The sequence below is a fragment of the Sprattus sprattus genome, assembly GCF_963457725.1.
Source record: "Sprattus sprattus genome assembly, chromosome: 13".
Lineage (NCBI taxonomy): Eukaryota > Metazoa > Chordata > Actinopteri > Clupeiformes > Clupeidae > Sprattus > Sprattus sprattus.
In genome coordinates, this window is record NC_137911.1 from 5345001 (window position 1) to 5357500 (window position 12500).

The window sequence follows — 12500 nt, forward strand, 5'->3', positions numbered from 1 at the left end:
CTAAATTGTCTACGATGCTCCGCCACTTGGCGAGTGACATTCCGGAGCAAATCTCCCTACTATTGCGCCCGTCATGGTTAAAAATAGCTTGCAACGCCAACACGAACAGCGGGAGAAGGGAAAGGGTAACATAAAGTTCTTAGAATTTTAATACAACAATATCAATTTGCGCGCGAATACAATGTTCTAATATTTTGCCAGCGATTTCAAAGTTCTAATACTTTGCCGGCGAATACAAAGGTTATAAAGTTTTAATATTTTGAGCGTGAATCAAAAGTTGAAACCGACTTAGTTGACCACACGCAAGTTAACGCAGATAAACGAAAGCTAAAATAATGTGCCAATTCATTGCTGTTGCATCACCTCCAGCAAAGGTGCAGAGAACATCTAGGGAGGAAAAAATAACAGCCACAACAGCAGCTACAGCTACAGCTACACCAAGGGCATGTTGCAGTAGGTGGCTCATTGCGAATAATGTACGTTGACGGTGGTAGTATAAGCGTAGAAGAAGAGCAATGGCTGAATAAGCTTATCCCCGACCGGTGGGCTCTCGCACACCCCCTTCAGTGAAGCAGAGGTACTGTTTGCCTTCCCTCTATTTTTTCAATGCGGTTTTTGTCAGATCAGTAAGGGTTCGAATACACATACGCGTTTTTTTAAAACGGGACGCGAGAAAATGCATTGATTCCTATGGTACGGCGCGCTTTGCGCGTGCGCCCTTTCTCCACCATGCGTTGCGTCTTTGTAGCGTTTTTTAGGTGTGCTTAGAAGTTGAACTATTCTCAACTTTCCAGCGCAAGGCAGGGAGGCACGGGTGGTGTTCGGCCGTAGCCACCGAGGTTTCATTAGGCAACAACACACATGGGATTATCCCTTACCTACCCCACTCCCACAAGTGCTATATTGCTTTTATAAAACAATTCTACAGTCAACAAATTAACATTTCAACACGAAGTTATTGATTAAAAATGGTTTATTTCGCATTGTTTCTCCGCAACAAAAAATAGTTCCATTGTCAACGTCTTGGTTTGGAATTATACGAATTTTGAATGCGCTTTCATCGCGGAGTGATTTATTATTAGCTGTAAAAAGTCTATACACCAGGCTGTTTTGGCCGCTGCACTTTGCCAAGGCGTTACTGAAGCGTCTGCGCCTGTTAAAGACGCTTATGTGTATAGACTATAGTATAATATGCTTTTGAATATCTATGCTGTAGTGTTAGTTGGACAATATTTATAAATCATATAGGTGTCATTCAAAAGCTTAATTAAGTAGACCTAATGCAGCGCTTCTTATGAGGTCAAATTAATTCATCTGAAGTACATTTTTAATAGCCAACTCTGAATGTGCTTTAAAAAATTGTGGTCATGCAAAACTAATTAAATAATTAAAGTATCGTGAAGGAGGGCCTTTAAGGATTCCTGGGTACAGCATACAGCGCGTGTTGCGGCTGTCACCAGCCAATTGGGCAATATTGGTTGATTTCTTTTAATCCATTCTGAGAGTGATTAACAATGATATTAAAATCAAAGGTAAAGATTGTTTATATCAAACAATGTCAGAGTAGGTCTGAAATGGCAGCTTTAATTTTGGCCGGTAAAACATTTGATTGGCTGGTAAAAATGTTCATCTACCTGCCATGTTGGCTGGTAAGCCAAAAAGTTAATTTCGAGCCCTGTGTATAGCCCCAATGTGTGCAAGGCATGTGTGTGCTGTGCATTCCTTTGAAGTGAATCTAGATCACACATTGACCCCCCCTGTGCCATTTTGTTGTTGCAGCAGTGGACGGAGGGCTTGAGGTCACTGATTCACAACTTCAGGGCCAACAACGTCTGCCCCATGACCTGCCTGAGGAAACAGTGAGTGAACGAGTAGCCCAACTAGCATAAGCAAACATCTCCCCTGGCCAATGAGTCACCACAGCCACTTCCTGAATCTCAGCCTATGTACTGAGTCCCAGAGTAATGGTGATGATGGAGGAATTGTAGAGATTAAGCTTACATTCACTTGTGTTAAATCAACTCTGAGAGTGTTCACTGTTTAAACATGCACACATTCATTACAGGCACTGTAAATGAGCTGATATGTTGGCAAAATGACACAGTTGAATTTTTAAAGATATCATACATAACATAGACCCTATCGCAGTAGTGTTTTCTAGAAGTGATGCAGGATGAATGGAAGGTAGATTAGGTGCCCTTTCATGTGGTATGTGCAGACCCAGCTACACTGTTCCTGACATATAATTCAAATAGTCCATTTCAGAAGCACCGTCTAAGTAATATGTACTGCCCAATGTGATTTTGATGTAATGATAAACTGATCAAGCACCACACTAGCATGGAATATATATAGTGCATAGATCAAAATGGAGAGGGGTTAGTGGCACGTCATGGTAAGCAGTCAGCCGCAGCAGTCAGAGTAATATCTGCTTTGTAGAAGGTTCAATCATCCGGCGTCATCAAGCTTCATCAATCATGTGTTATGAGAAAAACTGTAAAAGCAGATTAGCCCAGGGAGGGCTCAGGGAGGGTGGCTGTAGCCGTGGTCAGTGTCAAACCACAGCACAGAGCATCATAGGATAGACCTAGCACATCACGATTGCACATAATACAAATGAACTGTCAGTTTTCAGCACATATAGATTTTGATTGTGTGTTTGTGGATGTGTTTGTGGATGTGTTTGTGTTTGTGTGTGTGTGTGTGTGTGTGTGTGTGTGTGTGTGTGTGTGTGTGTGTGTGTGTGTGTGTGTGTGTGTGTGTGTGTGTGTGTGTGTGTGTGTGTGTGTGTGTGTGTGTGTGTGTGTGTGTGTGTGTGTGTGTGTGTGTGTGTGTGTTACATGATTAAAACCCTCTGACATTTCTTTACTTTTCCACCCCAGCTGGATGAGGCTGTCATTTCTTACAAATGTGAATGGAAAGATTCCAGTGAGAAGGTATAGCACGCGTTCTCTTTGTCAGGTATTGCTGTTTAGGAGTAATCTGTCTTGTTTGAATATACTGGGTGGGGTTCAGATGGTTTTCTTGCCTAGGTTTTCCTACAGGACCAATATTTGCCTATTTGCAGCACAGAGTAAATTCCCTAAGGCCACGGCCCATAATGTAACTTATTTACCTTTTTTAATATTCACAGTATTACAAGAACTTTTGCCTCAGGCAAAACTGAAAAAGGAATCTTCCAAGCACTGAAGGACTTAGGTCTGCCCAGTGGAAAGGTAATTATTAAACTTATGTTGAAGGAATATGGACATAATAAGGACAGATAAACACATCTGCTGTTCCCACTAGCTGTCCAGGCTATGCACTATGTAGTTATGTGATTAAGAAACCAAATATAAGAAAAGCATTCACAGCACAACATCACACCAGTTACATGTTATCAAGCTTTTATCAGTGCCAGCGGGGCTGCTGGTAGTGTTTGCAAGGTTTTTGGGGTGGTAACTTGCTAGCTATCAACTGAAACTCTATAATGCTTTTTAATGCACCTTGATTCTGATCTGCATTCAGTAAACTTGAACCATGATTTTTCGCTCCTACAGAATGATGAAATTGACCACTTGGTGTTTACATTTGACAAGTTTTATGCACTCACACAAAAGATCTGTCCCAGAATTGACATTGAGGAACTCTTCAAGAAGATGTGAGTACATGCATCAGTAGAAAACAAACATGTTTGGGTTTAATATTTCATCAACCCTCTGGCTGTAACTATGCAGTCTGTATTAACTTTTTAACCTTGAGAAGAAGAATTAAGAAAACCAATCCGCTGGACCTCTCTCTCAGTGCATTCTCATGGTCCTTATCCGCCATGTTAACTGTCTCAAAGAGCTTAACCTTTCATAAAGTGTTTGAATATTAACCATTAAACTACCGGTAGGTATGTGGCTCACCTTTTAAGCCATTGCAAGGTCAGGATTGTGAAGTATAATTTTGAAGGACAAATATGCTGCAGACATGTTTTCAGTTCTTTAACTTCTCTTTTTCAGAAATGGTGGCAAAAGTGATTATTTAAACGTAGACCAGTTAGTCTGCTTTTTAAATGAAGTAAGCCTTTTTTATTTCATTAATGTTGTTTTGCCCCAGCTTCATTACTCACAACTAATCACCTGCTAACACAAGTGCTTCCCTCCCCTCGCTTTTCACCCCCATGTGACCTGCCTTCCTTCTCTACGCACTAGTCCCTTCACTTGTCTTGCCTTGATATCTTTTCAGCTGGCATTGACTTGTCTTGCCTTGATTTCTTTTCAGCTGGCATTGACTTGTCGGCCATCCCATGTGTCGCACTGTATTAACAGCGGGGCTCTGAGAAGCACCTGAATGTGCTGTGAATGTCTATGCACTCACATCAAAACAAATCACTGCCACTTAACATGTTCTAACGTACTCTGTTGCCACTGGCAATGACTTTCACCTCACTCCTACTAATCTGAAGACAGTGAAGTGAATTGGAGTTGCAATGTGACACAATCCCAACTGGTTTGTGATTCACACATGCTTGATGCTGACTCCATGATAATCTGTTCTGAAAGAGAAGACGGTGCACTGAGAGCATAAATTCCCTGAGACTCTACATCATTTGTCTATAGAATCAGCGAGATCCACGGCTCAATGAGATTCTCTTTCCTATCTACGATTCCAAGCGAGCCTTTCAGATAGCAGAGCAGTACGAGCCAGATGAGAAGCTGAAGAGAAAAGGTAAACAGCATGGGAAGGTCTTATATGCAGCGCATTCAAATTGAAGGGTGCAACATGCCACTTGTATGGTGGGGCTGAATAACATTTCTGACAATGTACCTCCATCTGGTGGTGACTCATAGAAAGACTTGCCTTGTCCATCACTGGACTGCAGAACTCTGCAGAGAAAATGTATGAAACATCTCCAACTGATGGATCTAATCTCTAGCACTATGAATAGCAGTCTGCAGCTGTTTTGTTTTTATTACCTTTGGAGACAAGACGTCTCAATTTCCATTCATCTGGTGGGCCACAGGCCTGATGTCGAGCGACGGCTTCTGCCGCTACCTGATGTCAGATGAGAACGCCCCCGTCTACCAGGATCGCCTGGAGCTCTACCAGGACATGGACCATCCCCTGGCCCACTATTTCATCAGCTCCTCACACAACACCTACCTGACAGGCCGCCAGTTCGGGGGGAAGTCCTCTGTGGAGATTTACCGTCAGGTCCTCCTGTCAGGCTGCAGGTAGGCTTTGGCTGGGGGGGGAGTCCAGCTCAACACAGCTCAGGCCTAGTTTACACTTAAGAAGCTCAACACAGCTCAGACCTAGTTTACACTTAAGGAGCTCTACACAGCTCAACACAGCTCAGGCCTAGTTTACACTTAAGAAGCTCAACACAGCTCAGACCTAGTTTACACTTAAAGAGCTCAACACAGCTCAGACCTAGTTTACACTTAAGAAGTTCTACACAGCTCAACACAGCTCAGACCTAGTTAACACTTGAGGAGCTCAACACAGCTCAGAACTGGTTTACACTTAAGAAGCTCAACACAGCTGAGACCTGGTTTACACTTAAGGAGCTCAACACAGCTCAGACCTGGTTTACACTTAAGAAGCTCAACACAGCTGAGACCTGGTTTACACTTAAGAAGCTCAACACAGCCAGGACCTGGTTTACACTTAAGGAGCTCAACACAGCTCAGATCTGGTTTACACTTAAGAAGCTCAACACAGCTGAGACCTGGTTTACACTTAAGGAGCTCAACACAGCTCAGACCTGGTTTACACTTAAGAAGCTCAACACAGCTGAGACCTGGTTTACACTTAAGAAGCTCAACACAGCTCAGACCTGGTTTACACTTAAGGAGCTCAACACAGCTCAGATCTGGTTTACACTTAAGAAGCTCAACCCAGCTCAGACCTGGTTTACACTTAAGGAACTCAACACAGCTCAAATCTAGTTTACACTTAAGGAGGAATGGAGAGAAGAACAAGTTCACACAGCCTATGGCTAAAGAGACTAGGGTTGGCAAAGTTTTTGTGCTGCATTGTTGGTAAATATTGTACACTTATGCAACTTGTGTTCCTTTTGCCTTGCTAGAAGCATCACTTATACACATTCCCCTCTGCAGCATTGTTTGAAACCTGGCTGTGTCATTTTTGTAGAAAGTCTAGACATCACCTGCACACAGCATCTGTCCACATTGTCTGTGTCTTACGAGCACACAGCAGTTGGAGCCGAGCATCACATATGTCCACGGATTAGGAGTACTCAGACTGAAGGACACTGGTCTAATGCCTAGTGTCTGTTTCTTTGCCTGAGCAAATCTCACGCTTACGTTTCTTCTTCAGTAGTGGTCTCTCTGTACAACCGTTCTGTCGTGAAAGTCTGATTGACGAAGTCAACAATTGATGTGGGCATGTGTCTGCACTTTGACTCTGTGAAGCATGTATTTGAGCTGTTGTCTGAAGTGCAGTTTGTTGGTGATTTCTGAGGCTGGTGAAGCTAAGAAACAGTATTGACAGTAGGTAGATTTAGACGTCATATAGCCCACATAAGAGGACACCTGATTGCCTCCAACGATTACTAGAAAAGAAATTCCATTGATCATGTCATGGTTGTGGCTTAGCATCATGGATTGAATTATCTCAGCCATTTAAGCATGTAATAGTCAGTAACATAATGAAAAACATGCATTAATTCAGTTGTCTGAATATGAGTAGTATTTTATGTATGATATGATTATAATATAATGTCTGTCTAATGTGTGTGGATGTTGTGTCTGTCTGCATGTGTGTGATAATGTCTGTGTAATGTGTGTGGATGATGTGTCTGTCTGTCTGCAGGTGTGTGTTAATGGCTGTCTAATGTGTGCGGATGATGTCTCTGTCTGTCTGATGTGTGTGATAATGTCTGTCTGCAGGTGTGTGATAATGGCTGCCTCTGTGTCTGTCCGCAGGTGTGTGATAATGTCTGTCTGTCTAATGTGTGTGGATGATATGTCTGTCTGTCTGTCTGCAAACAGTGCGGTACAAAATAAAATTATAAAGTGCACATTTCAGGTAAACAAGGACTCAGCCTATAGTGCAGTTAAACCATGGCTTAATATTTTCTTTTTTTCAAGTTTGCTGTGAACATAGAAGTCAGGCCTCTTATTTAAAAAACAATGAACCTTTACAGTTAGGTTACCAATAAAAAGTAAGCCTACTACTTCTGTGCTTTCAGCCAGCTGCCTGTTGACGTTTTCAGACAACAGTGAAGCTCGCTTTTTTTTGCACAACACAACTTTTAAAGGTAAACTTTCCATTCAGTAGCTTTTTATCATCCACTTCACCGTATCGCACTCACCATTCACTCAAACGTAACGTTAGCCTACTACACAGTTTGCAAGGCCAAAAATAACAGTAATCTAATCGCGCGATAAAAAAAAAAATTGACGGCGTTAAAATGGGTTTGCGTTAACGCCGTTAATAACGCGTTAAACTGACAGCACTTGTGATAATGTCTGTGTAATGTGTGTGGATGTGATGTGTCTGTCTGTCTGTCTGCAGGTGTGTGGAGCTAGACTGCTGGGATGGTAAAGGTGAGGATCAGGAGCCCATCATTACACATGGGAAGGCCATGTGCACAGACATCCTCTTCAAGGTGAATAGCCTTACACTCAACGCCCTATAACTTTCGACTTCAAATGCCGTCATCCACAATTTGAAATAGAACAGTTCATAGTACCTTGATGTTTGGACAGGTTTGAGCATTGGAGTTGTAGAACATGTGAATAACTGTGACAGAGTGATTACTCATATTACCTTGCTCAGGCACTGCGTTTCAGCTCTTTCTTCTTGATTACAAGGTACCTTGAGAACTGTGACCATGTCATTGAATGTTGATTAAGACACTATCTCCACATAACAATAAAAACTCTCTTGATAGACTGATAGTGTGCCACTGAAACACATCTTTTGTTTCTCTCTCTTTTTCTAGGATGCTATTCAGGCCATCAAGGAAACTGCCTTTGTGACATCTGAGTACCCTGTGATTCTGTCCTTCGAGAACCACTGCTCGTATGTGTTGGTTTGTGTAAGAACACATTCATAGACCGGCCTGGTCAGTGTTTATGCCTCTCTACTATATTATTTGATGAACATCACTCTGTCACTTTGTATGTTTTCAGCAAGCCTCAGCAGTACAAGTTGGCTCGATATTGTGAAGACATTTTTGGGGATTTGTTGCTCCGGGAGGCACTTGAAGGCTTTCCAGTAAGTCTTTATTCACTTATGAATGCTCCCCGTCAAATGTTTTCTTTTGCATGCTCGTCTGATTCTAATCAAGCTGGATGTTTTCTCTGGCTTCTGAGATGGAGCCCGGGCGACCTCTGCCCTCTCCCCGTGACCTCAGAAGGAAGATCCTAATTAAGAACCGAAGAATGAAGCCAGAGGCTGAGCAGAGTGAGTTTAATGATCATGTGAAAATGAACCCCGTCTCAAACAGAGTCAAACACTGTCATCGCAAGTGCTTTCATGTACATGGATTGATTACGTCTTCAAAAGAAGGCTTTGTGTTTTGTGACTCTCTGCAATGCAGAACAGTACATGAAGCATAAAGTCAATGTGTGTTTGCATGTGTTTGTGCCCCTGTGCTTGTGTGCAGAGGAGCTGGAGGACTTTAAGAGGCACATGGAAGCAGGTGAACTGAGCATCTTTCCTGGCGCGGAGGAGAATGAAGGGGATGCGTTTAATGGTGAGAAGCAAAGCCCTTACCTATGGGTTTGAATAGACAGAAAATGCTGAGATGTGATAGCTAGTGTTTTTGCTCTAAATTTATCTGGAGTTTTGATTAGGAAGCTGCATGAGGTGAATGCTCGGTAGATTTGTAGTAGAGAGAGAGTTTTTTCCAGGCAAATACACACATTCCTACACATGTATATTCTGTCTCTCTCTTCTCTCAAGGTCAATTTATAGTCCAATTGTCAATTGTTGTTCGACAAAGAAATAAAAAAAATTACATATAAGAGACAGACTTTGTGTCTGCTATTGCGTCACATAATTTATCGTCTTGTTAGTTAGCAAGGTGGCTGAATTGCCATAGAAATGATATGTTCTGTTTTGAGCCAGGTTGTGACGCTTTATGAAAGCCCACAGGTGCTGAGCCTTCGCCAGACACTATTCATTTTTGTCAAGCGACTCTTGTCACCTGGACGATACATTTGGTTTCACACACACACACACACACACACACACACACACACATGCACGCACGCACGCACGCACACGCACACGCACACGCACACGCACACGCACACACACACACAAACATATTACCTATTTAAAACAGTCCCTCTCATTGAAAAATAAAGAAATCTTCAGTCCTTTGAAAGCGTGTCCATTTCCTCCTACCTGCTCCCGTAGATGTGGACGAGGCGCACCCGGAGCTGCAGCTGGGGGAGGCGTTCTGCTCCAGTGAGCCGAGCGGGGCAGAGGAGGAGAGCGGCAGGGTAAGAGAGATGTTTCACTCCCTCACCACCATGAATTATTCACATTTCATCTCACTGAATGATATGCTACAATGGCCTCGGCGGTGCCAGGAGAATGGCCTCCGCCTGGAAGGGGCACGAGGTGAAGCGCTAACTGGAGATGGATAGAATTCTTCATTGCCAATTGAAATACACCTGCCATTGAAATAAAGTTTTCTTTTCTCTGTCAAAAAATCACACAGGATGAAGTTGAGATATCAGAAGCCCCCTATCAAGAAAATGGCAAGAAGGTTGTAGACTTTTTCACCTTTTTTTAAGGTGGACTTGTTCCATGCTCCTAACGCTCCTGTGTATGAATATGACCGTATAGTTGAATGAAGTATGAGAACTGAAAGCATGACGCTGTGGTTCTTTAAAGGTTGGGGAGGCAAACATGGATGTGCAGGATCTCATCAACAGCTACCACTATGTTGCAGCCACAACCAACGTCCACCCCTACCTCTCATCGATCGTCAATTACGCCCAGGCTGTGAAGTTTCTGGGCTTTGAAGTAGCTGAGGGTGTGTATGTTAAGGCCCACCCAATCACTTTGTTACTCACATGAAAGATGGCTTGTGTTTTGTTTTGGTTCACTTAACAAGAAACTTTCTGGCCATATGGCGCTTTAATGTTGTGACAGCTATGTTCAATTGTATTTGTCGGTGGCAACCATATGGATGCATTGCGGCTGTCTATCTGTCTCCCCCTCTACCTGTCACAGACAACAACATCCATCACAACATGTCCTCATTCAACGAAACGGTTGGCCTGGGACTGCTAAAGACAAGTGCCATTGAGTTTGTGAAGTATCCTTTTTTTAGCTGTGAGCTTTGCCGCACGCAGGCACCATAAGCCTGGTCTATCCATCACAGAGAGGGGCTGGAGAGGAGCAAACCAACAGAGAGATCACTTTGGGGAAAGTATGACTGATCATGCTTGAAAATGGAGCTCTGTGAACATGGGCCTTTTCACTGTTAAAAGGCACAAGGGAAGGGCTGAATCAAAAGCAGCAAAAGAAAGCAGACATGTTCATGGCCTTCTGAACAGGCCTTGAAGCGTATAAGGCAGAGGGGGGCTATGGTAGTCGGGACAAAGACCTTTGATCCAAAAATAACCCATAGATTCTACCCCAATCCCCCAAAACTCCATGTCCTGTTTTTCTCTGTTGTGTCCTGAATGAAACACATAGCTACAACAAGCGGCAGATGAGTCGCCTGTATCCCAAAGGGGGCCGAGTCGACTCCAGTAATTACATGCCTCAGATCTTCTGGAACGCAGGGTGCCAGATGGTGGCTCTGAACTTCCAGACCCCAGGTAATGCTCACTCTTATGTGGCCTCTCGCCAAAAGAACCCTATCTCCTTATACATACACACACACACACACACACACACACACACACACACACACACACACACACACACACACACACACACACACACACACTCGCACATGCACCATCACAAACACAAACACATGTACATTCAGCCCCTATGCCAAGAAACAGATGCTGCGTCAAAAACTGCTATTTTGTCCCCAGAACATACTCCTTGAAGCCAAAACATCAATCACCAACACACATACAGACACACAGACACGCATTTTCACACTTCCACAGATGGTGGATTTCAGTAGGATAAGCTGTGCCTAGAACATACACTCTATTAGCATTTTATATGTAGTGTTTCCAGGATATAGCGAGAGTATTTATAATGCACAGGAACTCTCAGGGGTATACTGCTCCAATGTTTGGCCTAGAAACTTCCATCAGTTCAGAGTCCATGAAGTCGACGACAAAGAAATATTCTAACAGGCTGTGAAAGCGTGCTCACTCACAAACATCAGCTCGTCCATCTGTTGTTTAGTTAACGCTGAATTTATTCTGTCCAAGTTGCACAGAGGCATTGATTTGTCAGTCATTCTGATTCGCCTGTGAGAGACTGTCAGGTTTAAGGAATGGTTTACTTTCAAGAAAAACTACACAGTTAAGTCTCAGTCTTCAACTAAGGAATCAAAAATGTGACAGTGGTAACATGACGGCTGCATTAACACCCAAGCAGAACTAGTGTCTTCATGTTCAGCGTAAATTAATATAAGGATCATTACGTAAGATGAAGCACACACTGACCCCAGGTCAGAGTCAGGTGTCTCTATGATGAGTTCCATGACAAATTATGTGAAAGGCTTTTATTTACGTTCAGGACTAAGCTCTTATAATGATCATTCACTCAAGCATCGACGTAGCACAGGTAACATGTGCATTGTAGTTGTATTGAACTTAGACTCAGGAGAAAATGTCAGAAGCTGCTGTCACAGCCTATCCATGTACAACAGAATGTCAGAAATAGGTCCCCCTTAGGCTAACCAGATAGGGACCATGCCTCTGTTCTTGATCCTGAACTGAACAGAGAGGAAACTTTGCAAGTCTAATCAGACTCACCCAATGCTCTTTCCACATTTTGATATATTGCCATGGTTACTGCATCCCTGCCGCCATCTGTGTGAGTTGAGCTTGGCACCAGGACCAGGGCTAATTACTTCTGATTAGTTCACCACATTCAGCTCTCTTCTTACACTGCAGAAGTGTTTCACACATGATGCAAGTTTATTGATAACACTTGTTGTTACCGCTAGCCATAACATTTAGACATTTAGTCATTTAGCAGACGCTTGTACCCAAAGCGACAAACAATCAAGCTACGAGCAATAGAGACCTAGTGTTACAATAACTGTTCTGAAATCATGGCACATTGTGTACAGGAGCTCAAATATGCACATGATTGAAAGCACACTCTGTAAAGGGTGAGTTGTAAATTATCCTCAGAGTCATTGGAGGCAGTCTCAGTTTATGCCTGTGTGTCACATGTGTAAGAAAGACATTAAAGCTGCTGAAACACAAATAACTTTACATTTTAAAGCATTTTAAATTACATACAGAAAGCATGTCTTACACATTTGTAATCTGTAACTAAAAGGAATTTAATTAGTGAGAGAATGTCCTAAGAGATAATAATCCCCACCTGCCAAAGGTTTT

General features: G+C 42.8%; 1 protein-coding gene across 1 annotated transcript in view; it reads left to right on the plus strand.

The window, feature by feature from the left end:
• Window positions 1-12500, plus strand: part of plcb4a (phospholipase C, beta 4a) — a 37211-nt gene that overhangs the window by 7929 nt on the left and 16782 nt on the right. The window contains exons 5-21 of the mRNA XM_080850764.1: window positions 1780-1859; window positions 2883-2936; window positions 3134-3215; window positions 3540-3640; window positions 3987-4044; window positions 4587-4695; window positions 4991-5201; window positions 7510-7603; window positions 7940-8019; window positions 8130-8214; window positions 8313-8403; window positions 8606-8695; window positions 9364-9449; window positions 9671-9718; window positions 9847-9988; window positions 10189-10273; window positions 10657-10781. Coding sequence (XP_080706890.1) covers window positions 1780-1859; window positions 2883-2936; window positions 3134-3215; window positions 3540-3640; window positions 3987-4044; window positions 4587-4695; window positions 4991-5201; window positions 7510-7603; window positions 7940-8019; window positions 8130-8214; window positions 8313-8403; window positions 8606-8695; window positions 9364-9449; window positions 9671-9718; window positions 9847-9988; window positions 10189-10273; window positions 10657-10781 — 1621 coding nt within the window. The remainder of the gene's footprint in view (window positions 1-1779; window positions 1860-2882; window positions 2937-3133; window positions 3216-3539; window positions 3641-3986; window positions 4045-4586; window positions 4696-4990; window positions 5202-7509; window positions 7604-7939; window positions 8020-8129; window positions 8215-8312; window positions 8404-8605; window positions 8696-9363; window positions 9450-9670; window positions 9719-9846; window positions 9989-10188; window positions 10274-10656; window positions 10782-12500) is intronic.